General features: G+C 37.7%; 2 protein-coding genes across 3 annotated transcripts; one reads left to right on the top strand and one right to left on the bottom strand.

The window, feature by feature from the left end:
* Positions 1 to 2,320: 2,320 nt before the first annotated feature.
* cib3 (calcium and integrin binding family member 3) lies at positions 2,321 to 6,918 on the top strand. Of its 2 annotated transcripts, XM_032530582.1 has the most exons (6): positions 2,321 to 2,371; positions 3,216 to 3,250; positions 3,628 to 3,739; positions 4,205 to 4,352; positions 5,946 to 6,141; positions 6,342 to 6,918. In XM_032530582.1, the coding sequence occupies exons 1-6, from the start codon at positions 2,321 to 2,323 to the stop codon at positions 6,361 to 6,363; spliced, it is 564 nt and encodes a 187-aa protein (XP_032386473.1). In that variant the 3' UTR covers positions 6,364 to 6,918. The 2 variants fall into 2 exon arrangements, with proteins under 2 accessions (XP_032386473.1, XP_032386474.1); XM_032530583.1 differs by lacking the exons at positions 3,216 to 3,250; positions 3,628 to 3,739.
* Positions 6,919 to 7,020: 102 nt separating this feature from the next.
* LOC116698592 (ras-related protein Rab-8A) lies at positions 7,021 to 12,194 on the bottom strand. The gene is made up of 8 exons (XM_032530581.1): positions 11,868 to 12,194; positions 11,206 to 11,266; positions 10,662 to 10,722; positions 10,479 to 10,556; positions 10,278 to 10,367; positions 10,065 to 10,130; positions 9,926 to 9,976; positions 7,021 to 9,677 (listed from the first exon to the last, which is right to left on the bottom strand). The coding sequence occupies exons 1-8, from the start codon at positions 11,989 to 11,991 to the stop codon at positions 9,588 to 9,590; spliced, it is 621 nt and encodes a 206-aa protein (XP_032386472.1). The 5' UTR covers positions 11,992 to 12,194; the 3' UTR covers positions 7,021 to 9,587.
* Between the last annotated feature and the right edge of the window lie 284 nt (positions 12,195 to 12,478).

Raw genomic sequence — 12,478 nt, 5'->3', positions numbered from 1 at the left:
GAATGTCTAAAGTGTTATTATGAGAGATTAACAACATATTTATCTATCAAAATGGCCAATATTTGGTTAATGGAAAGGAGAAGATTTATCCTTCTCAATTCTTGCTAGAAATGTTTTGTCCAAGCCCAAAAAAAGGAATTGGACGAATGCTTGCAGTCTCGTCCAATAATCCAGTTTTCTACCAATATTAATCAGATTCAAAAGAAATGTCACCGGCCCATTTCAAACTAAATCAATTCTTAATCTCAGAAATCTACCTTGCAGTTGTGTCATGGCTTTTAGTGACTTTGTATTTAAGGAGGAAAGACAACTAAATGTCACCGCGGTGATAGGGTGAGCATTCTCCCCCAAAAGGTGAACAAACTTCTTTTTTTCTAGATGCCTTGCTATTTTTGAATATCATTTCTCACAAAATGCTGCACATTTTTAGAGAGCAGCTGCAATTCATTCTTGATTTGGAAACCTGTTCAAACAGGTGAAAGTGAATGACTATATATTGAGACATTATCAGTTCCTTTAAATAGATTCAGATCATTCTGAGTTGTCAGGACTATTGATAACTAACACTGTTTTAATTTTCTTGTAACGGCCAGAAATAGTTAATTCATTTGAGACTGATTTAAGGTTTAGCTAAACTTAGCGGTAGTTACATTCAGTAGTGGCAGTGTTTTCTATAAGTCTGATGGTGCTGACTGAAACGCCTCCTGTGTGCACAACTCACAATCTAACTAACCCACTGTTAGTTTAGAAGTGGGCAACATCTCCCGACAGCCCTCAATCGGATACAAAAATTTTATAACTAACATTAGACAGCAGGCAAGAGGAAATGTTTAAGACTTTAAAACCCACATTTTACAATTCGCTTCCAACAATTTGTGTGCATGGTTAAAGTTGGGAAAAAATTGTGGTTATGGCCAATGAAATATGGTTACGGTTTTGTTAGTTAGGCAACTAAAACACTTGGTTAAAGGTGCTCTAAGCGATGTCATGCATGTTTTAGGCTACAAAATTTCTTGTAATATACAGCAAAACCTCCTCTGTAACCGCAAGCTGCCTGTCCCCTGAACACACTGTAAAAAAAGCAGTCTCTGTAGACAGCCCAGGGTCTACAAACGGCAACAAAAACAAATTGTGCCCACCTGCACCACGAAGCATACACAAACATCGCTCCAGCCAATAAAGATGTGGGAGTGGGGGTAGGGGTGGGGGGTTAGTGCGCTGGAGCACAGAAGGGAGGGAGAGGGGACAGGAGAAGGAGGAGGGAGGGGCAAGCTAGTCTTGTTTTGTTTGAAAGTACTTCTAACGTCAACAAGAATTAACGTCACCCAACATCGCTTAGAGCACCTTTTTTTTTAGGTATTTTTGGGGCATTTTCAGCTTTTATTTTAAGATATGAAAGGGGAGAGAAGGAGGAATGACATGTAGCAAAGGCCGCAGGTTTGAGTCAAAGCCTGCCCCTCTGTATTGAGGAGTAAACCTCTCTATATGGACAGCCACTCAACCAACTGAGCTATCTGGCTGCCCAGGGGGTGCTGTACCACAAAAGTATTTTGGAAGTGTCACTAGGCTGAGACCCCCACTAATATAGAGTGCACTGACAAAACTACTCCATGTGGGATTTAACATATAAGGCAATTTTACATAAAACATTTCTTGTTGTTCTACCTAATGTCCTCCTTATTGCTCATGCTAAAAACAACAGAGCGAGGTGAAGGTGGAATACATGCATTAATTATGTTGTACTGGTGTACATCTGCTAAATTATAAAGGCAGGGATAAAAGGAAAAGTCTGATTTTGGTGCCTCAAGTCATAATTGTGCTGCTTTATTATGGATACATTTTCAAGTTTAGTTTTAGGTCAGATATGTAATACATGATCTAAAACTGAAAGGGAAAATGTATTCAATAATTGGATAAATATCAAATAATGGAGTTTTTAGCTGAAACAAAGCTAGTCTCCCATCAAAAAGTCTATTTGCCCACTACAAAACCCTGTCTCCAAAGAGTGTAACCTGAGCTGTGACCGAGGCGTTGGCCATAGAGTGGCACTAAAGGGGGTTGATACCACTTGGCATGATGCTGGACGACAGCCCTTACTCATTGTCAAAGGGGTTGCTATTCACAATGGAGAAAACGATGAAATGCTGCCATTATAATGGGGACCAAAGGGACCGGTGGCGGCCTGACACCCGATCTCCTCATTGGCTCTGGCTTCCTTCTGTCCCAGTATTTCATATCTGACATATCCACGCACCATAAAAAAAAACACTTGATGCTGGAGCAGCGATGGACCTGAAGCTTGGTGTTTGCATGCTCAGACATGGGGAATAAACAGACTATCTTTACAGCACAGCAGCTAGATGCCTATCAGGTTGGTGTCAATCCTGTTTCTTTCTGAATGAGATGATTAGCCTCACTCACTTCAAATGGTGCTTCTCCTATCAATACAAGCTACCAGCACCTCAAAAGAGTAACACAATTGTCAGACTGCAAGTCACAACCCTCAAACTTGCTGTTCAGAAAAGTCTGTCTTTGGATATTTTACAGTCAACACTTCAGAGGTAATTTGTGGTCCGAAGTTAGTGACAGGATGCATAGAGTTAGTGGCATATTTTAAATCAAGAGTTAAAGTGTTATTTCAATTTGCTTTCTGTTTGCATATCAAACCAGTGGTGAAAGTTAACTAAGGACATTTACTCTACTTAGTTACCCTACTGTGGTACTGTACTTATTATTTTGAGGCACTTTATCAAGGTGTTTTCATTTGATACTCCTTTATACCTATACCACTTCTTTTTTTTTCCTCACTACATTCATTTCATAACTTTAGTACTACTGCTACTTGTTAGATTAAGATTTCACAAAACAATTATCTTAGAATAAGAGATAGTAGAATATTATCTAAATGCCTACATGTTAAGGCATCAATAACTATGAACCAATAAGAACTAAACTAATATAACACAGACATGGGCCATTCTGCATTATGTGTACTTTTGATTGAGTTTATTTTGTTGCCAATACTTCCTGAGTAAAAATTGAAATGTATGACTTTTACTTTTTTAAAGTGTTGTATTGCTAATACAACTTCAGTAAATATCGGAATACTTCAACCAACTTGTATAAAACAAGTGATTTAGTACACTTGAACAGCTGCATCCTACTGCTCTTTACAATAACTACATGTTCCTGCCATAATATGATTGTATTCACAGGACTGTACATATTTTACAAGAAAAGAAATACTCAGGTGAGCAAATTATTTCACTGACATCAAGTCCATTGCTGGTGTGACATGCATGACACAGCTGAATTTTGTTCTATTCTGCACAATACTACACTGTAACTCTAAACTACAGTATCAGGAGACCTGCCTTACTGTGGGGAAGGCCGCCATTAAGAACACATGGTATTTAAAATCTTGCATTCAGAACTTTACTGTACTGAAACTCTTTCAGTGTTTTCAGTGTTAACCCCAATAGAAAGAAAGAGAGAGAAATAGAGTTTGCATATCAACAGTAGTAGTTTTCTAGCTTAAATGTTCTTAATTGTCACTCTAAATACACAACTATAGATATAGATATCTTGTAATTTAATATTGAAAGTATTTTTCTAAACCTTCCATAGACTGTTTGACCGCTATCGAGATTTGGCACCGCAACTAGTTCCCCTTGACTACACCAGCCACCCAGATGTGAAGTTGCCGTATGAGCTGATTGGCAGCATGCCAGAGCTAAAGGTAGACCCACGGTCCCACACACACCATGCAGACCCGCTTTCTCTTTGTGTTCCCAATCTATAATTAATGGCCAACTAATCGACAGAATTCTTTGAAACGTTATATGTTACCGGACTCTTTAAACTTGAAGAATGTCGGTGAGTCCCTCAGGGCACACTTGTTGGAAATGGGTCAATTGTATGCCTCTTTACACAATGACAGCAATGTAAACAGGTGGTTTAACACGCTGGTCACTGGGATCTCCTGAGAAAGGGATAGTTAGGTTATACTTTCCCCTCATAGTCTTTCATTATTTAAGTGTTTAGAGCTTACTTGAATTCTCATCAAGAGATGTATAAATCGAACAAACACAACAACTTTGAGAACTGGAAAGCCAACAAGCACCAGTTCTTAGTTCTGTATGCTTAAATGCATTGAATTGTTTTATTATTGTTTATTAGAAGTACTGGTGTCCCCTCTGTCCAGGACAACCCATTTCGTCAGAGGATCGCTGAGGTTTTCTCTGAGGACGGAGAGGGAAATATGACACTAGATGACTTCTTGGACATGTTTTCAGTCCTGAGTGAGATGGCTCCGCGTGACCTCAAGGCCTACTATGCTTTCAAAATTTATGGTAAAATATCTGAAGAAATGGTGCAATTTAAAAAAATCATATCCAGAACTTCCAATTTATTATTTCCACAGATTCCTCTACTGTGTATGAAAAAAATATTAATAATATTATTCACAATATGTAGAAAAGTGAGGTAGTAACACAAACTGAGCTTCAACATTTGATCACAGAAATGAGCATAAAACGTTATTATTGCATCAAATAAGGACATATTTTCACATTTTGCACAGTGTAATGTACAGTATGTTATCCTGGCTATACGGTTATACTGTTAAAGTTTAATGGCAGAAATCCAAATAGATTTATTTAGAATTAGGGCAGGGTAGTGCTGTGTAAAACGTAATGCCAACACCAATCACAGATATAGTGCGTATGAACTTCTACTGAATTTAACCTGATGGGGTCAAAGTAACATAATGCATTATTTTCTGTATAGGAATTACTTCAAAATCATGTGAGGAAAACTAATAAAATTAGGAAAAGTCATAATGGTGATAAAACAATGTGAAGTATATTTCTTTCACTGTTAAAGAGGACCTCTCCAGGACCCCAAACAGAAGATTAGGGTAACATGTAACCAGTGTAAGTAAAGAAGAGCCCTGATACATAGGCCTTTGTGCAACAAAATCATTCAATCCCTTTAATACATTTTAAACTATGACGTATAAATTTAAAAAACAGAAACATTGAAATTTTAAATTTGAATGTTGTATGTTGCACATGAAAAAGAAGCATGGTGAAGGGTTTTGGAGCTGTAAGCATGACGGATGGTGTACGGAATGTTATAAATGATTAAGCACCCCATTATAGAGGCAACAAGCTTGTCAAAGCCCATTCTGTGCTCAGCACTAGTGTCCCCACTAATTAATAAACGCTGACAGATGAAGAAGTTACATACACATCGCCATGGTCATGGGTCAAGGAAACGTTTCATTAATGATTCAGACCAACAGAGGGGGAAAAACAAGGAAGGTGGAATACTGTAAAAGCTATAGTAGTATTATGATGAGCAAGATGCTGTCCCATGATCTCAGATAACATGAAGTTATCTCTCTAATGAAGGACTGAGTACGTAGGGGGAATATGTAAGGTTTAACAAAGATGTACAGTACCTTAAGTATATGCATCAAGATATTTGTTTATTAACATGATACTAACATTACAGTTTCCACCTTGACAATAATATAATAAATATGGGAAAAACTAAAACTGTATGCATTTTAACATGACAAGAAGTACAGTTTCAATACGCTGAATAATGTCAAAAAATATCAGCTGCAAAAATAAGTATAAATGTGTTACCCTGATTGGGAATTAGTTCAGAATATATGAAGGATATGTGGATTGGTGCACTAACAATTATCTTCATTATCAATTTTTAGTCAAACTTTAGTCAAAAACCCAAAGATATTTAGTGTAATATCGTAGAAACCATCAAACACCCACATCTGAGAAGCAGGAAGAAATACATCTGAGGTACTTTTGCTTGAAAAATTATACTTATGATGATAAACTGACGATTAAAATAGCTGCTTGATTAAGCGTTTAGTCATCATTTTTTCTTCTATGTCCTTCTTTTCCATTTTCTGCAAGATTTCAACAATGACGACTTTATCTGCAAGTCAGATCTTGAGAAGACACTGAACAAACTGACCCGTAATGAGCTGTCAGAAGACGAGGTAAGAATGGTGTCTGAGAAGGTGATAGATGAGGCTGACCTGGACAACGATGGCCGTCTGTCACTGGAGGACTTTCAGCACATGATTGTTCGAGCTCCAGACTTCCTCAGGTAGGTCAATGGTAGCCATTTACCATAAGACATAATGAAGGGTGAACCCATCTAAATACAAGGCATAAGAATACATTTTATAGTTTATTCAATGATTGTATTCTAATGTGCTTACCTACTTTGCCTATCATTACATTTGTTTTCAACCCTAACTTGTAATGAATAAATCAAACTAGAGCTATTCTAATTTCTGTTCACAGCACCTTCCACATAAGGATTTAAAGAAATGAAGCAATCATGTGCATTTCTTAATTTGAGTATCCCCTAAAGTGGACTTACAATACTGCAGAATGTCTGAAAAGTTGGGGAATCCCGACATCATAACCAGAAAGCAATTGTCATTTTGTGTATAACTTTAATGTGCATAATTTTGTAAAAATAAACATATGATCATCAGAGATAATCAGACATTGACATTTAGCAACCAGAGTAAATACTATGAGTAACTATGAATAGTCTTGTCTTTAATGGGACCATTACTGCAAACAGATTGGAATTGTACAAACCTTTCTACACATGCATTGTACGAACATACTGAGCCCACTTCTATTTTTTACTTTTACAATCGCAGCTGCAGCAATAACACCAATCAGGATTGCAGGTCTATCATCATGTGGCGGCATGAACCAATCCATCTTGACAAGGCTCATTAGTTATGACCATCAACAGTAGATTTTTGTTTTGTATATAAAAGGGATTCAGTTACACAGACTATAAAAGACACAAATGCCAGAATATTCCAGTGGATCATAGCGGGCCAATAAAAGGAGGGCCATTTGTCATTAAAGCAGACAAGCTCCATTGTAGAAGCACCGGGGTCAACTGACAGTATAGTTTCCTGTAACAGCCAGCCAAACAGAAAGCCAACAGAAATAAATGAAGTTTTATAATCTTATTTTATTAAATCAAAAGTACACATATCTACAAATTGTAGATACATTTTCATATGGGTTTAGAAAGTACGGTACAATTTAAGTAGATCTCTTTTTTCAATGTGATATTTACAATGTTTTTTTTCACTTCACTTTTCGAAATGTATTATTCTCCCTGTGTACTTCACAACGAATGGAATGAAAATGTCTGTAAAAAGGGATGTACACTATAATAAATGATATGATTTAAAAACAAAATCAAAGAGTATACTTTCAGCTGTAAATTATGCAGTTTGAGTCCCACAAAAGTCTGCTTCCTTTTTCTGACTTAAAGTTGCATTAGTAGACAAATAAGAAAAAAAGCACTATCTCCACATTTCAATATCCAGACTCTTCGTACTTAATCTTCCATCATGCTAAATTGCAATCCTGTTGTTGTAGCAATGCCATTTCAACAAACAGAGTCCTGTTTTTGGCTCAGTGGATGACACAAAACAAAAAGCCCATACATTCAACTGTACAGGTCTACAAGTATGTCTGAAAACTACATTACGCAAATATGCACAGGTCCAAGATTCACAATGCATAGCTCACCTATGACAGAACTGAGTATTAGCGGTTAAGACAAATGGCCTTGGTAGTCATGAGGTCCCAAATTATTTAATATTAAAAAATAAAATAAAATAAGGATGTAGGCAAGAAAAGCAGATCCTCCCTCGATATTGTGCATATAGGAGTTTGATTTTCAGACTAGTAACAAATGTAGGAAGGAAACATGAGGAACAGTGGAAATAGATTGAGACTCAACATCAATGTTAAATGATTGGATTGCACAAGTCTAGTTCACTGCGGCTCGCAATCCTAATAAAATACTGGATGAATCAGGTAGTCAGCTTTGATGCAAACTGTGCCTCTGGTGCCACCTAGCGGTCAAACTTAAGGGCCACAATCAAACACAAAAATTGTACAGAACACTAGTGCACCTTTTCAGCTTTGGACAAGCCAGCTTCCATTGAAAATCCAAAAAACATCACTGTAAAATATATAATTTGGCAGGGCAGTAACATAGAAATTATTTTCCTTCATATATATATATATGTGTGTATTTATTTATTTATTAGGCAGGGTAGAAAATTAGTTCCATCCACTAGCCAACTACAGGTAAAAGATGCAAGTGGCTAACAAATGGTCACCTATTGAGTGGCTGGTAAAATTTGAGCATTTACTAGCCATTTGGCCATTTTTTTTGCACGCAAACATTGCAGGGCAATGTTTTCAGTGAACTAATACCAGGACAGCAGATCGCTAGCAGTGAAATAGCAAAGGAGATCAAGTCATTAATTATAAGTAGGTGTAGTAAAACATTTTCAGGAATTATACCCATTATATAACCAAGACTCAAAACATTTTTTTAACTAAGTAATTGTATTGCAAAACTATCACTTGGCACAGACTACACAAAACACGAGTTACTGGTAAAGTGCAAGGAGAGCTGCATGGATAGCAGAAGGGGCTTACAGTGCGAAACTTCCAGAGTGATTTTAACTGCTGATCAAATAACCAGAGACATCATTTAGCTTGACTGTGAATCAGAGCTGCTACAAAACCTTGAAACAAGTTATTGATTAATAAAGAAATTAAGTCGCCAAACAAATGATAATAAAAACAAATGTTAAATGCAGGTCTATCTAATAACACTGTACTCACTTTTGGAGAATTGTTTATATTATACAGCATGTACATCCTGATACTTTCCTTAATGGTGTACTTGCACACGGGTAACAACAATGTTCTGCTGATTATTTAACAGTAGAACTTTGACTAAAGAGACAGATCTGAATTGTATTTTTAGATTTTGTGTTGCCAAACGGCACCTGAAAGTTATTGCCAAAAAAAGGTTAAAAAGAGTTGGTGGCAGTGTGTAATGATCAAGGCAGGATGAAACACGCATTTTAAAGTTATATCAAATAGTTGTGAAGGACTACATGCAAACCAAAGAGCAGAACTCAAATAGAAACCCTTTCAATCTAATTCCGCTATGATCCTTGACTGCCTGATGCGTGATATGGTTTTCAATGGCTGAAATGAAAATGAAAATATGAGCAATTCTGTTCACTAGAGTTCAAGCCGATCAGTCTCTGGTTGACCTGTATCACTTAAAAAGGGAAAGGGCACTAATAAAATAGACCTAAATATCACATTTTGTATTTGCAATCCCAAAACCGTTTTTTTTGTCACCCTTGGTTGGGCTACCGGCTGCGTGAAAAACGTGTAACGAGAGTAACAGAAGTAAGAGCATGTCTTTTGTGTGATGAGTAACATCTGGACAATGCTCTTGGTGGAGTCCTCAAACAGTCAAGCACTCTGACCCATGAAGACAACAGATCAGAAGAGATGCACCATTGGAAGCTTTCAGAAGATGAGGAGAAGTCGTCTGCTTACTGGGAATGTAATGGTTTGTGTGGACTGGAAGGACAGGCAATGGATGGGTAGAAAGAAGGAAGGAAGTGCTAAGAGCAAGCACAGTCCATTTATGTCCAGCCAGCTGGCAGCCAGTATCGAAGGCCTTGGTCCTCAGAGTAGGCTACAGCGGAAGAAGCTTGTCTTTTTCTGAGGCTCTGAGATCTTGACTCCGTGACTACTCCCCTGTGGCATGTTGCCCTCCTGCAAAATGACAAATAAATAAGTCACTGCTGTCATGTAGAATTGGCTGGCTCAGGGGTTGCTCTCATATGGTTCATGAACTTTCTTTACAGAAATCCTCATGCACTAGCAGCAACCAGAGGAACACTGCTGTTGATAGTAAAAACATGTTTTACATAATAAAGTATCTAAGAGCTGCTGAAAAGTAAGTATAACATTCATCAATTTCTCACATTGCAAAAAATATATATTATCTGAGTTCTTCTCACCAATTTTGTGTCCATTTTTGATTTGATGTCTCTGGCGAGTGTCAAAAATGCCTGTACACATGAAGAAAAACACATTGTCACAATGATGTCTCAATGATGAGTTAAGCATATTATAACTCAAGGAGGAATGGCTACTTGCATTTTCCACGTTGATGTTGGCCTTTGCACTTGTCTCCATGAATTTTATTCCATACTCTAACGCAAGCTGAAAGGAAATCGGAGATACATTTTTACCAATTCTGTCAACATGTTTAAAAAAAGAATTAAACTAATGTATTGTTGTGCCAATGGTAGAATTTATTATCAAATAGAACCCAATGACAATATTATATTTTAACTTTAAATTTCTCACCTTCTCCCCCCTGTCTTTGGACACCTGCCGCTTGTCGTTGATGTCACACTTGTTGCCAAGGACCATCTTCTCAACATCAGATGATGCATGCTTGAATTTAATTTAATTTGAGAATTAAAAACAAAGCTCTACATGTTGCCATTTGGATATTTTAAAAAGTAGCAAGCACATAAAAGAGGGTATAGATGAGCCAGTAAATACCTCTTCTATGTTCCTTATCCAGTTCTTGATATTCTCAAAAGACTTCTCGTTGGTGATGTCGTAGACAAGCATGATACCCTGTAAAAAAACAAATGTGTTCAGATTAAAAGAGCTTATTAGCTGTGGCTTCCAAGGAAAATAGATTTATAATACATTTGTCTGACAATAGGTGAAGATATGCACCATTGCTCCTCTGTAGTAGGCTGTTGTGATTGTTCGGAAGCGCTCCTGTCCAGCTGTATCCCTAAGGAAAACATAAAAAGCATAAAAATACACAAATGACTCATGACATCTCAGAAATTTAATAAATAGGAAATACCAACATTTTTAAGGTCAATATTTGGTTAAGCATGGGAGCTATGTATTAAGGTTAGTTCATCTTAAATGGACCTTTTTTCCCAACACACACACACACACACACACACACACACACACACACACACACACACACACACACACACACACATATACACACGTTCAATGTAAATGTTGGCATTATATTTAATTTATTTTTTTATAAAACCCGTGATTTGGTAGCTGAAGACAAACTACATAAAAACACTACAATAAATTCAGGAAAATTTACAATTAAGAAGTGTACATTCAATTTTAAAACAAGTAAACGACTTTTAGGACCGAAAATTCACATGTTAAGCCAAATATTGACAAGACACGGCCAGTGTGTCACACGCTCTGCATTAAAGGAATTGAAGTACGGCACACTTACCATATCTGTAACTTTATCTTCTTGCCGTCAAGCTCTATTGTCCTGATCTTGAAATCAATGCCTGGAGAGATGAGGAAGGATCATGCATGTAAATTTTAACGTTAGCTTACTAGCTTAGCTAGTGTACCTGTCAAACATTGGTCTACACTGTTGGGTTAGTTACTACAAACGGGGGCTCGGCTTCATGTCATGTCATGTCATAAGGGCAGTAATATTTGCATGAAAGAACAACGGCGCTTATTAGCTTAAATTGACAGGCTACAGCGTGCTACATATCAGGTTTCCGGTATCTAGACCGGAATATAGACGGCACCTAACGGTAATGGCTGACCAGAATGTAGACGGGACCTAACGGTAATGGCTAACGCTAACCGCAAAGGAGCCACCCGGCATGAATATAGCTAACTAACTCAACACAACCATTTCTGCTCATACATAACCATCATAGAAAAAACACGGTTAACAGTGTTTCCCCCTGTCATCTCTATTAACGAGTTAGTTATATGTATGACATCCAAAAGAATAACAAACTATAAATGACAAAGGGAAATTACTTCCACTGGTAAGCATGAGCAGCATTGCAGCAAGTAGACCGAGCCTTTGAGACAGATCATTGGCGTGTGTAAACAGACAGAAAGACACAGTTTACATCATCACAGTACCTATAGTTGAGATAAACGTTGAGTTGAAGGCGTCTTCTGAAAACCTGAAAAGGACACAGGTCTTCCCGACACCAGAGTCGCCGATTAACAGTAATTTAAACAAATAGTCGTATGTCTTCGCCATACTTGATATGATATTATTGCGGAAATCCCGCCCGGCGAAGCAGCTATCTGAATATGCTGAAGTGTCGCCCCCTGCTGGCTCGGAATTCACCCGCTGTTTAACGATATCTGAGACCGTAGACAGTTAAAGCTATAACCTACATAAGACTGAGCGGGCGTTCGGCGTTTAGCTTGTCTTTGGCGTTTACTTACTGCATGGACCGTTGTCTGCACATAGACAGTTGGGTCTGCACAGCGCAGAAGCATAAAACCTGGATGTATGCTGCATTCAGGTGCTCCTCGGATGATCCCTTTTTCCGAAGTGGGAAGTCGTTCTTCCGAGTAGCCAACCTATCTTCGATGCACTGCACTGTGCAATTCGGGGGCTTCTCCGTTTTTCCGACTTTGATGTGTTCATGAGCTTTAATGCGTTATGTGGAAACAACATGGACGCTACAAAGAAGATGTGATGTATTGTATTACTCAGAGCGAACAACACGTTGATAACT

This window comes from Etheostoma spectabile, chromosome 12 (assembly GCF_008692095.1).
Source record: "Etheostoma spectabile isolate EspeVRDwgs_2016 chromosome 12, UIUC_Espe_1.0, whole genome shotgun sequence".
Classification (NCBI taxonomy): domain Eukaryota; kingdom Metazoa; phylum Chordata; class Actinopteri; order Perciformes; family Percidae; genus Etheostoma; species Etheostoma spectabile.
Note: the sequence above shows the minus strand (reverse complement) of the source record. Positions and strands in the feature narration are given on the sequence as shown.